General features: G+C 40.2%; 1 protein-coding gene across 2 annotated transcripts in view; it reads right to left on the reverse strand.

The window, feature by feature from the left end:
- dennd2b (DENN domain containing 2B) overlaps positions 1-20,351 on the reverse strand; it is a 75,952-nt gene that overhangs the window by 25,240 nt on the left and 30,361 nt on the right. For both annotated transcript variants that reach the window (XM_084404608.1, XM_084404609.1), the window contains exons 3-4: positions 16,022-17,275; positions 6,010-6,146 (exon numbers count right to left, since the gene is read on the reverse strand). In XM_084404608.1, the coding sequence (XP_084260734.1) occupies positions 6,010-6,146; positions 16,022-17,275 (1,391 nt within the window). The remainder of the gene's footprint in view (positions 1-6,009; positions 6,147-16,021; positions 17,276-20,351) is intronic.

Below are 20,351 nucleotides of genomic sequence, written 5' to 3' on the forward strand. Positions count from 1 at the left end.
ATCTTTCTGCCCTGTTTCCCTCCACTAGATACACAACAGGGGCCATATAACATTAATATCATAACCCTAAAACACCTAATCTAATCTGTGTAATAATCATGCCGATTTCAGTTAGAAACCTGGATTTTGGTAGAGTATAACTTAAGGCTAAGATAGTACGTTTCTGTAATACAACTCCAGGTGCTCTACAGAAGAAAGCAATCAGATCTGTTCAGTTCATGTAGGATCTTGCAGAAGAAAACATTATCCCTTCTGCAACCATTCTGTAATATGCTGTACATATTAACACTTTCGCAAGAAAAAAATGCATGACATCAAAAGTGCTACTAAGTGACCTTGAGCATAATAATCATAGTGTAACTTCTTGTGAATAGCCTGAGAGAAGGCACATAACTAGCATACAGACAACAAACTACAGCCTGACCTCATGAGATGTACTGCTGAGATTTGCCCTAGTGCCATTAAGGCTGAGAGGCACAATGACAGGCCAGATATTGCCCAGAGTGCTCTGTGAGTCTCCCAAATGACAGCATGCTGGAGAAATGATATGCCTTCCTGACCACTCACATACAGGAGGGTACTAATCAACTTCTCTGCTTACAGGAGCTCCACAAAACACACAGACAAAAGGAGAGAGAAAGCGGGCACCCCTAACTAAAACATACTGTGCTTCTGTTTACACAATAGGATTTTCAAAGGAAAGGACGTTGAGTGCTTGATGAGTTACTGAGCAGTACACAATGTCAGTATCAGACTACCAATAAAAGCAACAGACGCAACCATTTTATGACCATTTTGCGGTCTTCCGAAGAACACCATGCAGTCATGTGAAATGAGGAATGGCCATCACATGAAATGGCTTTGTGACGTGTAAACAAGCAGAAAGAAAAGCCAAAAAAACAGGAATGAAAGGGAGTCTATTCGAAATAATCACACACAGCAATATGGCTACTTATAAGACCCTCAGTAAAGACTAGGGGTGTAACGGTACACAAACATGACGGTTCGATACGTACCTAGGTATTAAAGTCAGGGTTCGGTACGGGTTCGGTACAGCAAGGGGGGAGGGGGAGGGGAGGGGTAGACTAAACACACAATTGCTTCTTTTTTCTTTTTTTAATTAAACTGTTTTGTTTTTTTTACAAATGTGTATATGTTTAAGGGCTGCACGATTAATCGCAACGATACCTCACGCAATTTGACAAAGGCTGTGATTATTTTATGCTCAGCCTGTCAGTGCAGCACGGCTGATCGGTAGTAAGTGCTGCTCCTTCTGAACGCCAGAGGGCGCTCTCACGCAGACACGCCAAATATGCCCTGACGCAGAAGTATGATAACGGACATCATTCCAGGAAATCCCAATCGGGCATCATACTATAGGGGTTATGCGGAACGCGATATTTTTTTTCCCAGGATGGTAGGGGAAGACTCATGAATATTCATTAGGGAAGTCATCCCTGATTGGTCTGATGACCTACCCCTAACCCCACCCCTAAACCTACCCGCCACTGGGGGTCTGATGACCTACTCCTAACCCCGCCCTAAACCTACCCGTCACTGGGGTTAAGACCAATCAGGGATAACTACCCTAATGAATATTCATGAGTCTTCCCCTACCATCCTGGGAAAAAAAATATTGCATGCGGAACGCCCAACGTTCGAACCGTAAAACAGGTATAAGCATTTCCGGTTTGCACTTCCGTACGCATCTGCAGCGGTAGGTGATCTCTGAGGTAACTTACTTTTCGCTTTTTTAGAATGCAATTCTTATTTCTGTTTTAATTTAAATGTTACGAATGCTTAAGTATCAGAAAAATTTTTTTTATAAAAAAATTAAATGCAGTCTTTATTTGATTGTTTTAATCGTCTGCAAGCAAATATAAAAGGTGAAACTACTGATAGCATACAAGTCTAAACTAACTTACTGATAGTTAGCTAACTCTACATCGGGTGCCATTAGCAAAAGCTACATATACTAACTTACATACCTTCATAATCATGAATAAATGAGGAGGCGTAAAAACTTAAATCCTTTATCTAACGGAGTACTCGGGGCTCTGGACGTCCGTTTGGCAATACGATGTACATCTGAAATGGATAGAATGGGTAGCTCCTGTAAACACCGGCTATAAAAGGTCGCCATTCCTACGCTGTGTTTACCTCAGTAGCTGACGACCGGAAGTAATTATACCCGTTTTGTAGAACCCGGAAGTATGTTACGCATAACCCCTATTGAATAAACAAAAGATTGAAACGCTTTGATTGATTAAACATGACTAATAAACACACTACTGCCTTATTCTGTGTAAGAAGCCACATCATCTCACAGAAGGAGGAGCTCAGCTGTCGTTATGAAGTGAGTTTGGAGTAAAAGCATGTTTTAAATGTTGTCTTTTGTTGGACAAGAGGTTCATAAATGCTTCTCATGTTTGAAAAGATGTTTGACGCGTTTCAAATACACGTTATATGTGACTCAACTCAGAGTGCTTTCAGATAGAGCAGCGTTTAGAGAGCCGTTCATCAATGACAAGCTGCGCATAAAAAATAAAATCGCAGCCTTTCCGATTTCAAAATCGCGATAAGCCATCTCGATTTAAGTGCGATTAAATGTAAATTGCGATTAATCGTGCAGCCCTCAATAAATTCTATTATAATTAAACATTCCTTAAGGATAAAAAGCTCATCTTAGCTAATGTTGTAAACTATATGGGGAGGCCTTAATTACACATTTCTATAATATTAAAGCTTACAATTAACAACAGAGACCAAATTATTAAATTGAGTTGCTATTTATTTTTAGATATAATATTTAACACTCAAATAAAAAACATGTACTGTAAATTGCACATAAGGCAGGTTTTGCAATAATTTCTAAATCTAATTATAAAGGAAATTTTCTACTCCAATTCATTTTTGAAATATAATAATTTACACAGTGGCTGTCATAACTTGTTTCAAATTATTTAAACATACATCAAATAATCAATACATTACTAACAGGTAAAGTAAATATAATGAATAGTCTCTAGCGAACTAACCTGCTGTCGACACTTAATGCCTGAGGTAAATGTAATGCTACGTGAGATATTATTCTCAAGCCGTTTTATTGATATCTTTCCGCAGTTGAAACACTGGTTGAGAGATGTAAACATATCAAGCAATCGTCTCTTCTTCTGCATGCGCCCCCTTCTGGATTGGAGTGTGGATCGAAAGTGACTGAATGTCTTTGTCATGCGACTGCATGCACTGAACCGTGACGACCATAACATGCGGTTCGAATACATGTACCGTTACACCACTAGTAAAGGCCCCAATTGGCTCGTAAACACCTTTGACTACAATTGGTCAGTGGTGATTACGTAATAGGTAGGTGTGCTCTGAGATTTCGCCGCCTTTGAGGTGGAAATTTTCTCCAGTCAGACACAAATAAAAACATAAACATGCTGGAGAGCTGCGTTATAGTAAACATTGAAGTTGTAATTCTAATTAAAAAGCGACACTGATACTTGTTTTTTTTTTTTTTTATACTGTAAAGCTGCTTGCTTTAAAGCAATATATTGTTTAAAGTGGTATATTATTAAAATTGACCTTGACTGAAGTGCCGTATTTATGAATATGACTGAATATGCCGTACAAAGCTTGTGCAAACATATGCACATCACGAGGATCAGATGCTTCCCTAGCTGCTATTTTAACGCCACTGTCATTTTTATTGTGTTTAACCTATTTTGTTAGGGAGGAAAACACAGAGTACATATTTACATATTCATCTTAACGCACCCTCAGTAGCATTGGCGACTTTGGGAAGTTCACTAACAGTATACCACCTAAAAGATATTTCAAACTTCTTTTTACCCCTAGCTAGGTGAAGAACAAAAAAGAACTTTGCCATGAGTATATTGGGGCCTCAAGGACTAATGGAAGAAAGTTGCCTTTGTTGGGGACTATATATCATTGTGACATAAATATGTTTCCCTACAAGAGATTTATCTCTTTGTAAATGTAATATGACCCTGTCATCTGGAGATATTTGGCCAATCCATTATCACTATACTAATGTGCATTGCATATGGGGGATATGTCATAACTGCCACCAGACCAGACAGGCTCTGTGCCAAAATGCCCAAAAGTTAAACTTAAAAGGAAGGTTCCAGGCTAACATGTATACCATAAATACTGTTTACGTTTTAAACTTTTTTGTGATATTTTAGTAGGAAACAGGGCAGAAACCTTGGGTTATTTAGTGACAGCCTGAGAAAACAGACTGATGTGCTTACCACAGCTCTGTGCTTCTGGAGACCACCCTTAGATGCCTCTGTCAGACTCTGTTACACCAATCCCTAGCTCAGTGGTTAGAGCTGGAACTAATCAACATTCGTAAAAATGTGCAACCGCAATGCTTGATCCCACACCCGAGGTGTTCGATGGAACAATGGAACCGTTGTCATGGGGAAAAGGCTGAGAGTCACCCACATCCCAACCGCTAGAGACTGATGCACCACCTTGACCCAGTCGCTATCATAATTTCTAGAACAACATGCAGCAAAGGCAGTATTATTGGCTGTAGAACTAACAATATGACATATAAACGTCAAGCCTACCAAACCCTGACTCTTTCAACTCATTTGCCAACTGGAGACTTATTTAACCAGACTTCTTAACAGCACCTGATGCCCTAGCCTCATCAGCAATAGCAAGACAGAGATTTACAGTTTGGCCACAGGGCAAGACCCATGAACGTTGTAACAATGTCAACCCCCTCAGGGTCTGAGCATTAGTGCACACAGACTATTTCCTGCCAGGAAGGAATTTAGCACATAAAGTCAGCCAGCGCCACATGCCAGTACTTCATCACCTTCAGTAGACAAAAAAGGGAATTTAACCAGGGCTTATGTGAAGAGTGCACAATCAGCATAAAATATAATATATTATTGTTATATTAAAAAAATAAAGTTAATAATAATCTTTAAAAAATAATACAAAAGTTTAAATATATAATAAAAAATGGTCTTTTAATTAAAAACATGAAAGGATAAATATGAAAGGGAAAAAATATATACAATATATAAAAATATATAATTTATGACATTCATACATTTATTAAATAAAATAAATAAATTATTATATAAATAAATGTTTTTGTTATTTCTTATAATTATATATGTTATAATTATTATATAAATTATTTGAAATATCTGAAATAAAAATATATTGAAAACCTGTTATTATTGAAAATATAAAAAAATATTTAATTTTGTATTAATATCTTTACATATATATATATATATATATACACACACACACACACATATATACAGTTTTTATATAAAATACATAAAATATTTTAATTAAAAATAAAATGATAAATATAAAATACATATTTTTATACCATTATAAAATTAAATATCTCTAACTAATAAAAAGTTTTCCCAAGCCATTTTCATATTCATCAGTAGCTGCGTTTACATGGACCTTGATTGTAATCAGACTACTAGCACAGTCGGAATAAAAAAGTCACATGTAACCAAGTCAATTGGAATGAACTGGCCAAATTTCATTCGAATTGTAGGGGGTGGTTTAAACCTTTTGCAATCCGATCGAGAGGACATGTAAACTTCTCCCTAGTCCTTGTTACAGACTCTCATCCACACATGAGTGCGGGAAGGGGCGTCTTTACTGCTTGATAAATATAAGCTGCATGGCACAATGGTTCATGTGCTTGTCATCTCCTAATTAGGACCCGAAACCAAAGAAAAGAAGCAAATTAGGAGAATAGTATGCGCAAACAGCAGGAAATTGAAAATGTTGTGCATTTAAAAATAAATAAATAATACAATTCCGATTTGAAGCTTACGTAAACACTACGATCGGATTCATCAATGAATTCATTCCGAATTAATTCATTCCGACTGAAAAAAAGGTGTCCTTATAAACGTAGCTAGTTAAAACTTTAGCACACAATCAAAAGGGAGCAAGTAGGATCTATCACCAACTGCTGGCTGTTCTTACCCACTATGTCCTCATATGCATTCTCCTCGAGTGTGCTCTTGGAGCTGGGCCGACAGTGGTTCTTTGTGCCATTCTCTGTGGGTGAGGAGGGGTATGAGGAAGGCAGACTGACAGCATCTTCTGACTCACACGATTCTCTGGAAACAAACAGAGATAAAAATTAAAAATAAATTTAAAAAAAAATCACAGCTTTGGACATGACTTTTGATGAACCAGTGAAGAGTAGTTCTGTTAGCTTGGCTTAAGGCAAACATCTTTTATTTGCATGATCACATTCAGGCCAGACCACCTGAGAAGATGAAAGCATCTTTCACTTATGAGGATCTTAAATGTGTCCAATCACTCAACAGTTTTTCTGGAAGACACCAATTAAAATGATAAGCAACAAGAGAGGATTGAACAACGTGCTTGAATATGACATATAGTTCCCGCCTCTGATCGGATGGTATTTATTGTTTATGTAAAAGAAGCCAAAATGCATTTGCATGAAAATATACACACAATAACATGGTTAGAAAGCTAACCAAAAGTTGGAACCCCAAATTAGCATGGCACAATCTAATTGCTTGCCTATAGTCTCTAAACGGTCAACTCTGGACCAGCCACAGGAATGTTAAACATGGGCTCAATTGTAGAGCAGTAGAAATGCTCCAGTACACGAGGTTCCCATTCAGTCAGTCACGTTCAACGTTACGTCGGAGCCCAAACACCTCCAAGCAGTAGCAAAAGGGGCTTTCGAACCGGAGGAACCTTTTCATAGTTCCTAGAACTATTAGCGGAAGTAACCAGATTTTGGGCGTGTTCAGGAAACTAGGAACAATTTTAGTTGTAGGAACTAATTTAGCTCCTACTTCAGAGTAGGGTCTAAAGCAGCACTAGGAACTATCCGTGACGTTGAGTGTACGCTGATTGGCCGAACGCACGCAAAACACCAGCACCTGCCATTTAAAAAAAAAAACATCATTCATATTTTGCTTCGGAGCTGAGCGGTTGTGAACAGCGATCGCTCATTACATTCATCCTTCAACTGAAGTGGATTCCTGTGCAGAGAAACAGCCATTTTAATTGCTAAAAATTGCTTATTTTGAGGAGATCTCTCCTGCCGTTGTGAGGGTGCATACAGCTGTGATTCACATCCTGAAAGGGCTGTGCACAAATAAGTGCAGTGGTTTACCCCTCTGTGTTTCGGCGCGTAAGAGCAGATTTCCTAAAATACCTTTTTGAAGACATTTCTCCATCCATGCATTCCTGGATGCGGCCATTTCCTGTCCTCATTTGACAGCCACGATCGTTGTCTCACATGCCTAGCATGCTGAGATGCCGTTCGTGGGTGGTTCATGTTCTCGCATGGGAACATGTCCACGCCGGCACGAGGGTCGTGACTCTCCTTTCTCGTAAATGCTTGAGTCGCCTTTGTTGTTGCCCAGCCGCCGCATGTGTGTAAAAGCACAGCTGCGGGTCTGCTCAACACTTTGGGAGACCAAGGGTTACAGCGAGAACTTTACGCCGGGAATTCCGACACGAAGAATGCCTCACTATGCCCCCGTGCCTTTCTTCCCGGAAGTGCATGAAGAGCTTTGGCAGTATGGAAGTACATTAATACAAAAATCTGTTCAAAATGTTTCCTCTCTCTCTACCCTCGACTGTGGGCGGTCAGGGGGATCGTGGGGATTCCCCAGGTGGAGTGTGCAATGGTCTGTCCAGCAATTGCGGTGTATTTAAGCCCGCAAAGTGCCGCTACCTGGAGGAATCATCCGTGGCTCCAGTCCAGCGATGGTGAGACAATAGCAGCTCTGGCTGCTAAGCCTCACAGTGCCGCTGGACAGACCATCTCTGCCTTGCATACAATGGCCATCCTGCAGGCCAAAGCACTCAATGCACAAGGGTAGTTCTGAGCCGGGGTTGATGCAGGAACTGTGCACGGTGACTGACCTTGCCCTCTAGGGCCACTGGCCCAACTGGACCTGGTTCCCAGAACTGATGATCCTTGCGACAGCCCGTCCCTGGCGGATCCCTCTGAGAAAGGACCTGCTTTCTCAGAGATGGGGCACCATGTGGCATCTGCGTCCAGACCTCTGGAACCTCCACGTGTGGTCTCTGGACGGGACGCGGAGGACTTAAGTGACCTACCGCCAGCGGTAGTTGACACTATCACTTCAGCTTTCCCCTCTACGAGGCGCGCTTATGCTTTGGAGTGGAGTCTGTTCGCTGAGTTGCTGAGTGGTGTTCTTCTCGGTGGGAAGACCCACAGAAATGCCCCGAAATGCCCGGTTGTGCTTTCCTTCCTTAAAGATGGCTTGGAGCGGAGGACAGGGGTTAAAGCAAAAAAAAATTAAAATCTTGACTGTAACATTTTCCTCGGCCAAACCCCATTCCACAGCCTGTCACACACCCAGTTTAAGAGCAGTTTTTTCTTCTTGTAATTAGGAGTATAGTGAGTACATGCTATACCTTTACAAATTAAATACTCAAAGAACATTTGCATTTAAAGAAAGGCCATTTTGAACTGCATTTCTATTATTTACACACTTTTATGAAATTTTCATGTTTTCAATCTAATACTTTTACAAGACTTGACTCTTTGTGATGTAGTCATACAAATAATTAACCATTTGCATTACTTTAAGTTTTTATTTCTCAAATAAAAAGCCAACAGAGCTTTTGCCGCAAAGTGAGCCAATATCACAAAATATATAATATAATATAATATAATATCTGTTTTTAACCTAGACATTATACCCTGGACAAAATAATAATAATAATAATAATAATAAATTCAGTTTTAACCTGAGCATTATAATAAGAAATTATAACGCATGTTCTAACTCAACCTGTTAACACTGAACAGAAGAGGGAAACTAAAAGCACCAGCGTCAAAAAGTGCATTTATGGTAGGGATGGGCATTTCAAGCTAAAATAATATTCGATGATCGCTGGGAATTAATCGATTATTATTTGAAAAATCGCACCCCTCCCCCATATGCTCACTGGTAAAATACATTTGCTCAAATTCTGCTCCAACATTAAATTTCTCAGTACTGTAGCCTACTATACATGTTACAGCCATTAAAGAAAACACATTTCGTTTCATATGTATGTTTAAATAATATAGGCCTAATGTTATTTTTTTATTTTATCTATGTTGATTATATGAAAAGTGAACAGCATGAGCAAGATAGCATCATTAGATGCGCAATATATCGGGAGACATATGGAGTGGGTCAAACATGATTCTGACCACTTCATTATGTTTTGTTTTGTATAAAGCCTTTCTTTAAAGTGAATTTCGTTTTGTATAAATTGTATCTTAATTTTAATCAATGTTTCATCAACCAATTGCCAAGATTTAATAAATGAGAAGCAAATGTAGCAGACATTATAATCAGGACATGCAAGGCTCCACTCCAGGGTTTGATCATATCCCCCTCAGCAGGGTGAATACACCTCATCTTTTCTTAATTTAAGACCTATTCAAACTAAATTTAAGACATTTATCACAATTATGGCCTTAAAGTTATGAAAAGTGAATTTAAGACATTAAGGACAGATGGGAACCCTGCGATTGACGGAAATCCGTCATAGGCTCGCTGCAATTAATGGAAATTCGTTGTAGCGACCGAGAACTGTCACATCACGATGCCATTGATGGCAGGTCACTGGGAAAGCACAACCTGATCATCAGGCTCCTAAGAGGTGCCAGGAGGTTAAATCCTCCCAGGCCGCACCTCTTACCCTCCTGGGACCTCTCAGTCATCCTTTCAGGTCTACAGAGAGCTCCATAGAGCACCTAGAGTCATTTGAGCTTAAAATCCTGTTTTTAAAGACAGTTCCTGACCGTGCTCGCTTCCTTCAAGAGGGTGGGGGACCTGCAGGCATTTTCAGTGAGCGAATCGTGCTTAGAGTTTGGGCCGGCCCTGTCTGACACCATCCTGAGACCCTGACCCGGATACATGCTTCAGCTTAGGGCAACTCTTTGTCTGTTTGGAGGTCAGAAGAAGGGAAAGGCTGTCTCCAAACAGAGGTTGACCCACTGGATAGATGTGGAGCCCTGCCCCCTTGGGATGAGAGCTCACTTCACTCTGGGTGTTGCTTTCTCTTGGACAATGGCACATGGCACGTCTCTGGAAGACATCTGCAGAGCTGCGGGCTGGGCGACACCTAACACATTCGCGAGATTCTATAATCTCAGAGTGGAGCCAGTCTCTTCCTGTGTGTTGGGTACAAACAGGTAATGTGCGGGAAGACTGGCTCGGTGTCTCGCTTGCGGCATCATTCCCCTCTAACAGGGAGATATAAGCGCCTTCTTGCTACTGCAGAGATCTTCCATATGAAGCACTGCCCCACGGGTCAATCCATATGTATAATCTCAACACGTTACCTCCCTTTGGGCAGGCTGTGGTCTCTTTGTAGTGTTCCCCTCTTTTGGTATTGGGCACGCTTCCCCAGCGTTACCAACATTGGTTATGGATGGGAACAATGGGAATTGAAATCCAAAGCACTCTTCCCAATGAAATGTCACGATAAATGAACAGCAGCTATGACCATTCCCACAGTAAGTCCTGTCTCTTTCATCCCGAATGGTATGGAGGCCTTCCCCTCGGACTTACTTGGGGTGCTGGGTAGGTTACGATATTGTGAGAGCAGTTGCCAAAAGGGCATGCGGCAGCTTGTCAGTATCTGCGTCTCCAACACTCGTAACACAGTTCAGTGGCTATGGCACTTTCCATATGGACCCAATGACGTCAGTCCGACTTAACGTTGAACGTGACTGACTGAATGGGAACGTCTAGGTTTCTATTTCTAATAGGGGTGTAACAATATATTGTGTCAAAATATATCACAATACAAAAATGCAACAATATGTATCGTGGAAAGTGACAAAATGTATCGTGGATTTTTCACTCAAAATAAAAATTACAGAGTTTACAGAGTTTTAGTGTCAGTACTACATTAAACTACATAATGTTGAATATAATGTATAATAATGCAATGGGGGAATATTTGTGGGTCCTGATAATGCCAAATGTCTTATGTTACCAGTAAAAAGTGGCTATTTTAAATATATCTAGTCAGTGACAGAGTGCAAGCATATTCGTCTAAAATAATTCTGTTTTCAGCTTCAGAATCACAAATATTTTTATTCTGGTGTCACTATTGTCCTGTGCATTGGTTCCCAGCACCAAGCCTATTCATTTACACCCACAATAATATAAAACATTTTAATCAACAGTACATTTTTTGTTAACCTTTTACCATATGTCTTGAAGTATCGCAATAATATCGTATCGCGAGTTTAGTATTGTGATATGTATCGAATCGTGACATGAGGGTATCATTACACCCCTAATTGTAGGAGGGAACGGAGACGTTAAACACCCCCCGCCACCACACCACCCTGCCACAGCCCTAAACCACCACTGAATGGGCAGGATTCCTGTCTCAGATCCTCAGCAAAACATGAATGAAGTGAGTAATGCCAGTCATATTTATACCCGTATTTATGGGTAGATGTGATTCGGCATGCAAATCTCACTGGCCAATGTCTATTGGCTCATTTGTTACCACTTGGAGGTGATTGGGCTTCCAGGTGAGACCCCATGATGTCAGTCCGATGTAACGTCTCCGTTCCCTCCTTCAGGGAGCGGGGGTTACATTAGTAACCTAGACGTTCTCCATCACGAGAACCTGGCAGCTCTCCATACCCAGTAACTGGGCTAAACAATCTTTGTGCCAAAGATCATTCACAAGGCCATGAGGAATATGAGCTATAAACAACACGAGAGCCCTCAAAAAAGCCAAAAAAGCAGCACCATGAAGCAGTGTTATATCAACTTAACAAGAGGAGATGAAGCAATGTCTCTGAGGTCTTTGAACCTCCAAAAACATGACATTTTCTGCATTTTACTGGTGGGTTTCTAAAAATGAACTCAAAAGTGTTTTATGGAACTGTTGAAGTTATTGCTCATGCTATTTTTGGACTTCTGAACTAAATTTGGAAAATTATACATTAATATATAGCATTGACTATTTCAGCAGTATCAGTTTGAATCTCAATGTGAAGATAAAAGAAGGGAAAAAGATGATGTGTGCCATTCACAGAACAATTGGGTAACATTTGAAAAAGCAACAAATTCACCTAATATGGTAAAATTATGAAACCCTGAGAAAACTAGCATCTCCATGTTGATCTCTGCTAGCCGTCAAATGCCTGACAGGAAATTTCATTTTGCTTACTTGATTTGTAACATAAGAATCTGTGAAACTGTAGAGGCCAATTCACTGTGAGAGACTATTAAGTCAGAAACAAAAGCCAATATTTCAAAGTCCAGAGCTATATCAACAAAACAAATGCTTGGCCTGTGGTCCTTATCCTTTTCAACATTCTTGGGACAAGTTTTATACACTTCATTATCCAAGAAAAATAAATGATCTCTTGTTCGTGGGGGAACCGACTAAGTGGAAGTACACAAATTCAGTGCTTCTCAGTCATTTTCTGACATGTTATTTCTTTCTCCAACACAAATCTGTCTGTCTAGTCTTTAGTTTGGACTTATTGGAGGTTTACATCTAGATATTAGAAACTTTTAAATATGACAAATTTCCATAAAACAGGACTATGACATGTACTACAACAACATGGAGCAATGTAGACAAACAAAAAGTTACACCGCTGAATCTAGGGAAAAGCTATGGTGTTTTAAATAATACTTCACCTAAAAATTCTCTCATTATTTACTCCTCAAGTATTTCCAAACATTGCTTTAGTGATATTGATTGTATTGCTGTAACGATTCCTCGATTTAAGTCGAGTACTCGATTTAAAAAAATCCTCGATTGCAATTTACCCGTGTGGTGTAACCGGCAAAATACCGGAAGTGGCGCGTACACAGATGAGAATCCATGAACCGCATTATTACACTGTTTTCTAAGGCTACAATAGTTCTAGTGCATAATGCTATTGTGAAATCACAAAGGCTGAGATTCAGTTAAATAAATAGCACAAGGCTTTAATTATTTACATGCGTGCATGTTAAAATTACCTCAGCTCCGTTTTACCCCAAACTCAGTATCTGCATGTGCTGTTTGTTTAGATTTCCAATAACGTGCATTTGGGAACGCAAAAAGTCGGACGCAGTTTGTGTTTCATAGTTGCAATGTTATCATTTACAAGCGTGGTGGTGGAGCGACTCGGGTTTCTCCAACTCCATCTCTGCATGCTTTGAGTTTGGGTTGCTTAACGTTCATCTGGGAACACGTGTGTGCTATTTCACAAGATTTGTAACGTAACTCATTTGTAAAATCTACACCAGCACAGGAGAATACATAAATATGTTTCTAAATATGCAAATTGTTGTTCATCGCGATTTCAAAATAAAAGTTTAAACTATCGCTCTGAGTTTGCATGTTTTGATGTGTTCTTGTTAAAAAAAAAAAAAAAAAAAAAAAATTCACAGCGGCTGTTGCATTTCTATCGTATAGAATTTACCAAATATTAAAGGTTAAGTGGACATTTGAATTAAATGTTGTTTGGCCAATATTAAACAAGGATTTGATCATGCCATAGTGCAACAACAACTAACACCAGGCCGTTGGCGCCCTCTGCAGGCATTAGTTATAGTAACGTACATAAGTTATGTTAAAGGGGTCATATAATGGTACATGCACTTTTACAAGTTGATTGTACTGAAATGTGTGTTGGCAGTGCCTGTACACAACCATCATAAAATGATAAAAATCCATCCAGTGTTTTTTTTTTAAATCTCATGTTTTCCCCCGTCTCAAATCGAGACGTCTGACCGCGTGACGTCACACGGTCGGACGCCCCTCCCACGATTGTTAATTGACAGCAGCGTTTCAACACAGACCCGCCCTGAGCGAGCTGTCATCATAGTCCGCCATTGTTGATACGCTGGAGCAGAATGGCGTCTAAGCGATTGTGGTGTTCTGCTCTTGGGTGCAATAAGGAACACAGCAGTCATTTTGAGTTCCTAAATCCAAACCGCTGAAGACACAGTGGCTGAGTTTTGTTTTCGAAGGGAATATTCCCCACGATCAACAGAAATGCTTTCATGTTTGCGCAAATCATTTCACACACCAGACTGCTTTATAAAGGAGGGTCAGTATAAAGCTGGTTTTGCTAAGAAGCTGCTCCTGAAAAAAGGATCGGTACCAACTATTCGTGTTCCTGCTGCACCTCCAGAAGAAGTGAGTGTAACGTTTTAACCACCTTTATATTAATCTTTGCAAATCGCTAGCACGCTTCACGATGAATGCGGCTAGGGTTTACACTCAGAGTACATTACGGCATGTTTTCTATGTACGACGTTCTCAATATAATTCATAATCCCACGTTTATAATGAACAACGCGTTATGGTTATTGTGTTATTACAAACTGTGTACACAGGTGTTAAAGTTAACGTGGTAATACTACACTAAGCTTACTTTTGTAGATGGTTTATAACGGTGTCTGTTACTGATTAAGAAGTAATGTAAAAAAAACAGTTATAACTGCATGAAGATGAATGGTAACACAAAAATCGTAGGTGTCATTCAACTACTGTTAGAAACATTCCTGCCGTGACCTCATGTCAGTGCTTCAGCCCTGACAGTTGTACCTAACACTGTATATATAACGTTACGCATCACGGACAAGCCTACATTTACCGGAAAAAAATATTTCATGACCATTAGCTGTAACATCAATCTGTCAATGAATTAACGTATACATCAGTAAACACATAGCGTTCGTATCTCACTACTCTACCCTGCCAGTACACACAGATAGATCAAAGTGACATTACGTTAACCAACCATTCAGAAACGTCCTGTTCGAGCCTTAATTGTCGAACTTCTTCGGGGCCGTCATCTTGTTCTGGGTCCGACTCCGGTTCAAATTGATACGGTTGCACAGTGTTCTCAGAGACTCCCGCTGCCATTCTTCAAAATATACCCTCAACTGTTGTCAAGGCAACACTTCACTTGTGTGTCAAAACGCCCCACAGAACAGAGGGGCGGGGTGAGCAAAGCTCATTATCATTTAAAGACACATGCACTTAAACAGCATGCTGAAAACAGAGCTGTTTTTGACCAGGTAAAATGAGTGTTTTCTTACAATACTAATGAGAATTTTTAATTAAAGTATATTACAAACTTTTAATTTAGACCCTAAAGAATCATATTAGCTTGTACAAAAATGGCATTATATGACCCCTTTAATATTAGTTTATATCATTTATTTTACATGGTGTATTTTAACAGTGTTGTTCAATAAACCCCATATAATTACTTACTTTGATACTTTATTTGAACCCATTTTTATTGCTTGTTATTATAAATTAGTATTTTAAGTCATTTTAAAGGCTGTTGTTTAACTTGGATCTCTTTTTTTTCACTTTTTTTTTATCCGATTACTCGATTAATCAATGAAATAATCTGTAGAATACTCGATTACTAAAATAATTGACTGAAAATATTTCCCTGCACCACAGCTCTAATATCTCATTCACATTCAAAACACCATTTTTGACATCAGAATGGCATTGGTTCTTGTGCAGTATGAATAAGTAATTTGTTAAATGAATGAATGCAACTGTAAAATACATCTTCAGGCAGCATCCCTGCAAAGGAGATGTGACAGATGCTGTTTTCGTGGGAAAACAATGTACAACAAACCGAAATATATGGTTGAAGACTTGGAATATAGCACATGGCAACTGTATGCTTGCATTGTATGGAAAATATCAAATTAAATATTCTCCTAAACATTTTTATATAGGTTGAAGGTACCTATTAAGCATTACAGTTAGTAAACGTAAGGTTGTCCGTTTGATCCTCACAAGGAGCAAGCCCTGAGCCATCACCATTGTGCCCTTGAGCAAAACACTTATCCCCAACTTACGTTGTGTATCTGTTACATGATTCTGTGGATAAATTAATCTGCTAAATAGCTACATACTACTATACGGACAGGCATGCCATTCATCCACCGTTGAAGATAATCATGTTTCTCACCTATCTGGAGTCTTCTTAGGCAAGCTTTCATCTGTCTTGGAATTTCTCATTATACCAGGTGCTGGGGTGGAAGGAAGTGGAGGTGGAGATTCAGCGTTGGGAGGTAGTCCATTACCAGGCAACAAGCCTCTGTGATTCCGGTTGGCATCATACTCAAATGTTCGTTTGGGTTTGGGCAAAGGGTTCACTGTAATTCCTGAAGAGTCCTGTGCAGTAGGGAGTTCTGGGCTCTCTGATCTGGTAGAGCTGATGCTGAATCTCTGCTTGAGCTTAGAAAGTCTATCAGAGCCTGGAGAAGCTTCAGGTTCTGTGGCCACAGAACAGATGCTGCTCCGCTTGCTGCCACAAGTGCTGTCCAAGTCCTCGATCCCACTGATAGTGAAAGACTTCTGTCTGGACTTGTCAAGGCCGTAGCAATTGCTAAGATACTGCGGTGGGGACGAAGAGGGACTTTCCTTTAATACCTGTTCAATTTTTTTTATGCGGCTGAGCACGGCTGAGGTCTCCTTGCGTGCCGAAAGCGTGCGGAGGAAAATCCCTGAGGACTCTGTCTTTGAAGGCCTTTTCTGGAACCTTACAGGAGCTTCTCGATCCGATACATGCTCATCTTCCTCAGTCTCAGGGTAGGAGCACTCAGAAAATGCTGTGCTCATCCTCCTCACACCCTTAAAGTCAAAGGTCTTCTCGCTGCAGGGTGAGGACAGCAGACTTGGGCAACCCTCGCTCCCACCTCCAGGCCTCTTCTCCAGGCAAAGGCTCATCCTAGGCAGAGCCGCCTTCCGACCCTCCCATTCCGAGATCTTTTTGCGTATGGCGACGGATGAGGCGCAGGTCCCAGTACAACTAAGTGAGAGTGTGCGCTTGTGCCCAAGCTTGGTGGTAGGTCCTACTGAAAGAGTACTCCAACTGAGGGGTCCAGTATTCAATCCATCCCCCACAGGGGGGGTCTGTTGTGGCTGGTTCTCCTTCTGATCCTGGTTATCGCTGCTTGGTGGCTTATGGATGGTGAGCCTCTTGTCCAGACAGCTAATGCTCCTAGATTTGGTGAGCCTGCTTTGACATTCAAAGTCAGTGGAGAGAGAGGCGCCACTCCTCAAGTTGGCAGTCTTACAGCTCCAGTTCTTTTGGGTCCAGAGTTTAGTGTCAGCTTTAGCGTACCTTCCTGGCTGACTGGTGTCCTCACTGCCAGTGAGATGAGAGGAACCTGGCTCTTTTCCAGTGGTAAGAATTGGAGGTGAGGACACAGATTGACACCTGAAACAAAAGTAAATCAGCAGAAAGATTAAGAAATCCTAAAAAAAAGTATGCTTGGCACAGAAGAGTGTTATATCCACACAAACACTTACTATGAATAAGAACACAAAAAAATACTAGTTACTACAAAATGTGTTATAATCAGAACAAGTAACATAATACTACAAGTAATGCAAAAGGAGAACTTTAAAAATTATTTCAGATAAAAGGAAATGTTAGTTGTCTAATATGGGAAAGAACAACAACAACAACCTGACATAAATTTGGCGGGTTTCACATCAGTGGTGGCTGCTGGTCTTTCAAAGAGAGGAAGCTCATTTTCAGCCTACATCATAAAAATTGTCCATTTATTTATAGGTAAATTCTGCCCTACGTTCCTTTTCAAGAAAATGCTCTGTGACCCTGTCGTACCAACTAGGCGTCTTTTCCAGTGACTTGACCAGTGTCCTCTCAATGGCCAGCAGAGCAAGAAATAGGTTGCAGCAGTTTGCCTTTGACTACGCTTGCAAAATCCGCGATGGGCTCAAATAGCTTCAGCGTCAGCGACTTTTTATAGTACAAAATCGCTGTCAATCAAAAGGAGATGCAGTCTTTCGACAGACCCTCCAATCATCACGCAGAAGCCCGGAGTCCAGGCCAGCCCACTCCTCCATTCACCCCCAGAGACGCTGAGTGTCCGTGGGCGGGACATTAATCGCAGCATTTATCCAATGACCGTCTAGTTTCGAAGCACTGAAAAAACTGTTCAAAGCGGCCCTATTGAAGTCAATGGACGCTAGGCTTCAACAGTGAAGTGCACTGTGACGCTACGGGAATGTATGAGAAGGAAATCGAGTCAGCCGACCTGCTATATGTAGCTGATTCTGAACGAACTCGTCTTCAAGATGAACGTGTTCTAACGCATTTTTAGTCAATAAAATGTTAACACAATAGTACATATTTGACCATTAATTTTTTGACATTATAGGGGAAGCCAAGCTTCCCTTGCAGTCTTAAAGAAATCCCCACTGCTTTACATCAAGCCACCGTAAACAGAATTACAAATCATTCCACACAATCATTTTGTAGATTTGTAGATTTATATGGACCTCCCAAACAAAAAACATTGAAACTATTAAACTTGAGGGATATAAATGAACTTACCCTCACTAACCCTCAGCTTTTTTTCTTAGACATATGTCCTCTGTAGCAACTGTTTGTTTCTCTTTGCCTACATGTTAACCTCAGCATCCTCAGGGCGATTGTTCACTCAGCAATCAGACACTGCTCACTGCTGAGCAATGATATTAAAGACCCTGCTGACCTCATTTCAGTCTCCTCAGACACACAAACACTTTCTCATCCACCTCAAAATCTAATGCCGCTCATGAGCTTCCAGGAACTAGAAATCGGCTTGGCCCACACCTCAGTGAAATTGAGGCAGGCAGATCTGATGTCACAGCGGTGGTTAGAATAACAAGTTGAAGCTGGGAGGAAGCCAAGAGTATGATCCAGGGTGCAGGTTGAGACAGATCAACCAAAAACCTCACCATAACGCCCTTCCCATGAAAAAGGGCAGAGAAACACCATGCCCACCTGCACTCTCGCAGGTGTTGCATGGAAATAAGTGTACAGTCATCCCACCACATTTACAGTACAATATACAGCACCACCAAATATTAAAAGCAGACAAACTTGCACAATCTGTTGTTCCCAACTTTCAAAAAAAAATCTAATTAATTTTACATACCAAACACAGTTCTGTTTTAAATTGTCAAAAGGTTCACCCAACACAGGCATTAACTGTATAAAATCAATTTTACTTTATCAAAAAGAAAAAAGAAAACACTATATTCTACATTACCATCTACAGTAGAGAAGGGCAAATATGGAAAAAAAAAACATGTATTTAATATAAATATAAAAACATATACTACTGTTCAAAAGTTTGGGGTCAGTAAGATTTTTTTAAATAAATAAATGTTTATTCAGCAAGGATGCATTAAATAGTTCAAAAGTGACAGTAAAGACTTTTACACTGTTCCAAAAAAGTTCTTTTGGCATGGCTTTCAAAGAAAATATTAAGCATCACAGCTGTTTTCATGATATTATGGTATCTTCAGCTGAGTTAAATCTTTCATCATTACTGGCATAATAAACTTGTATTTCAAAATCATGTACACAAAAGAGCTGATTCAGAAAGGAATTAAAGAAAAGGGTATAATACTTCCTCTGAAGATAAAGCTATAGGCCTCTTTGCATGAAAAGGTGACAGGAAAATGTCATATTTGAGTCTGACTGTAATGTGTGTTAAAGCAGATTCTTTAGGTTCAACCTTTACAATGGATCCCCGGCCTGAGACAAAAAAACAAAAAAAACAGTCTTATCCTGTCTAATCAAAGGGGAGGGATGGACAGATGCCAAATCTGTCAAAAGGAGATGGAGGATATTGTTTAGGAGGACACTTTTTGCATCAAGGCTGGTGTTTATAGCACAATTAAAGTTATATAATCTTTGGTCAGATGTTTTCTATAGAATAACACTGCATATCTAAATATGTCTCCACAACTGTCTGGACGAAGACTCCAACAAAGCATAAATTATTGTTTTTATAACTGCAGTATTAGGCTCATGTAAAATCCTTTGCTCAAAGAAAAGCATCAGTTTGAGAATGCTTTCAATGAATCCGCCATGAGTTTGTGTCTGTGGTCTGACGAGGTTCTCTGAGAGGCCGGACAGGGCCAGTAAAAACAAGGCCAGCTCTGGGGAAGCCAGCTGGTCTGGCCACACATGGACCGAGTGGGATGCCAGAGCTGGTTTGGCTCTTTCTGGGTCTTGAGGGCAATGTCAACCACAGGCCATTTCCTGTTGGAAAGCTGTGCCAGGATGGTGAAACTATGAGGTTCCAGGAACACACATCAAAAGAAATATGTCAAGCCCAGATCCAGTGGGTTCTCCCCCACAAAAATGTGGATATTTCATCTGTGATTGAGTTATTTTTTCAGCTATTATCTTTGCTATAAAAAGGGCATATTCTCAGTGCAAGGCCTACCTACCGCCACCCTCATCTGACATAAATCTGCTTCTTCAGCATTCT

This window comes from Rutilus rutilus, assembly GCF_951802725.1.
Source record: "Rutilus rutilus genome assembly, chromosome: 3".
Classification (NCBI taxonomy): Eukaryota; Metazoa; Chordata; class Actinopteri; order Cypriniformes; family Leuciscidae; genus Rutilus; species Rutilus rutilus.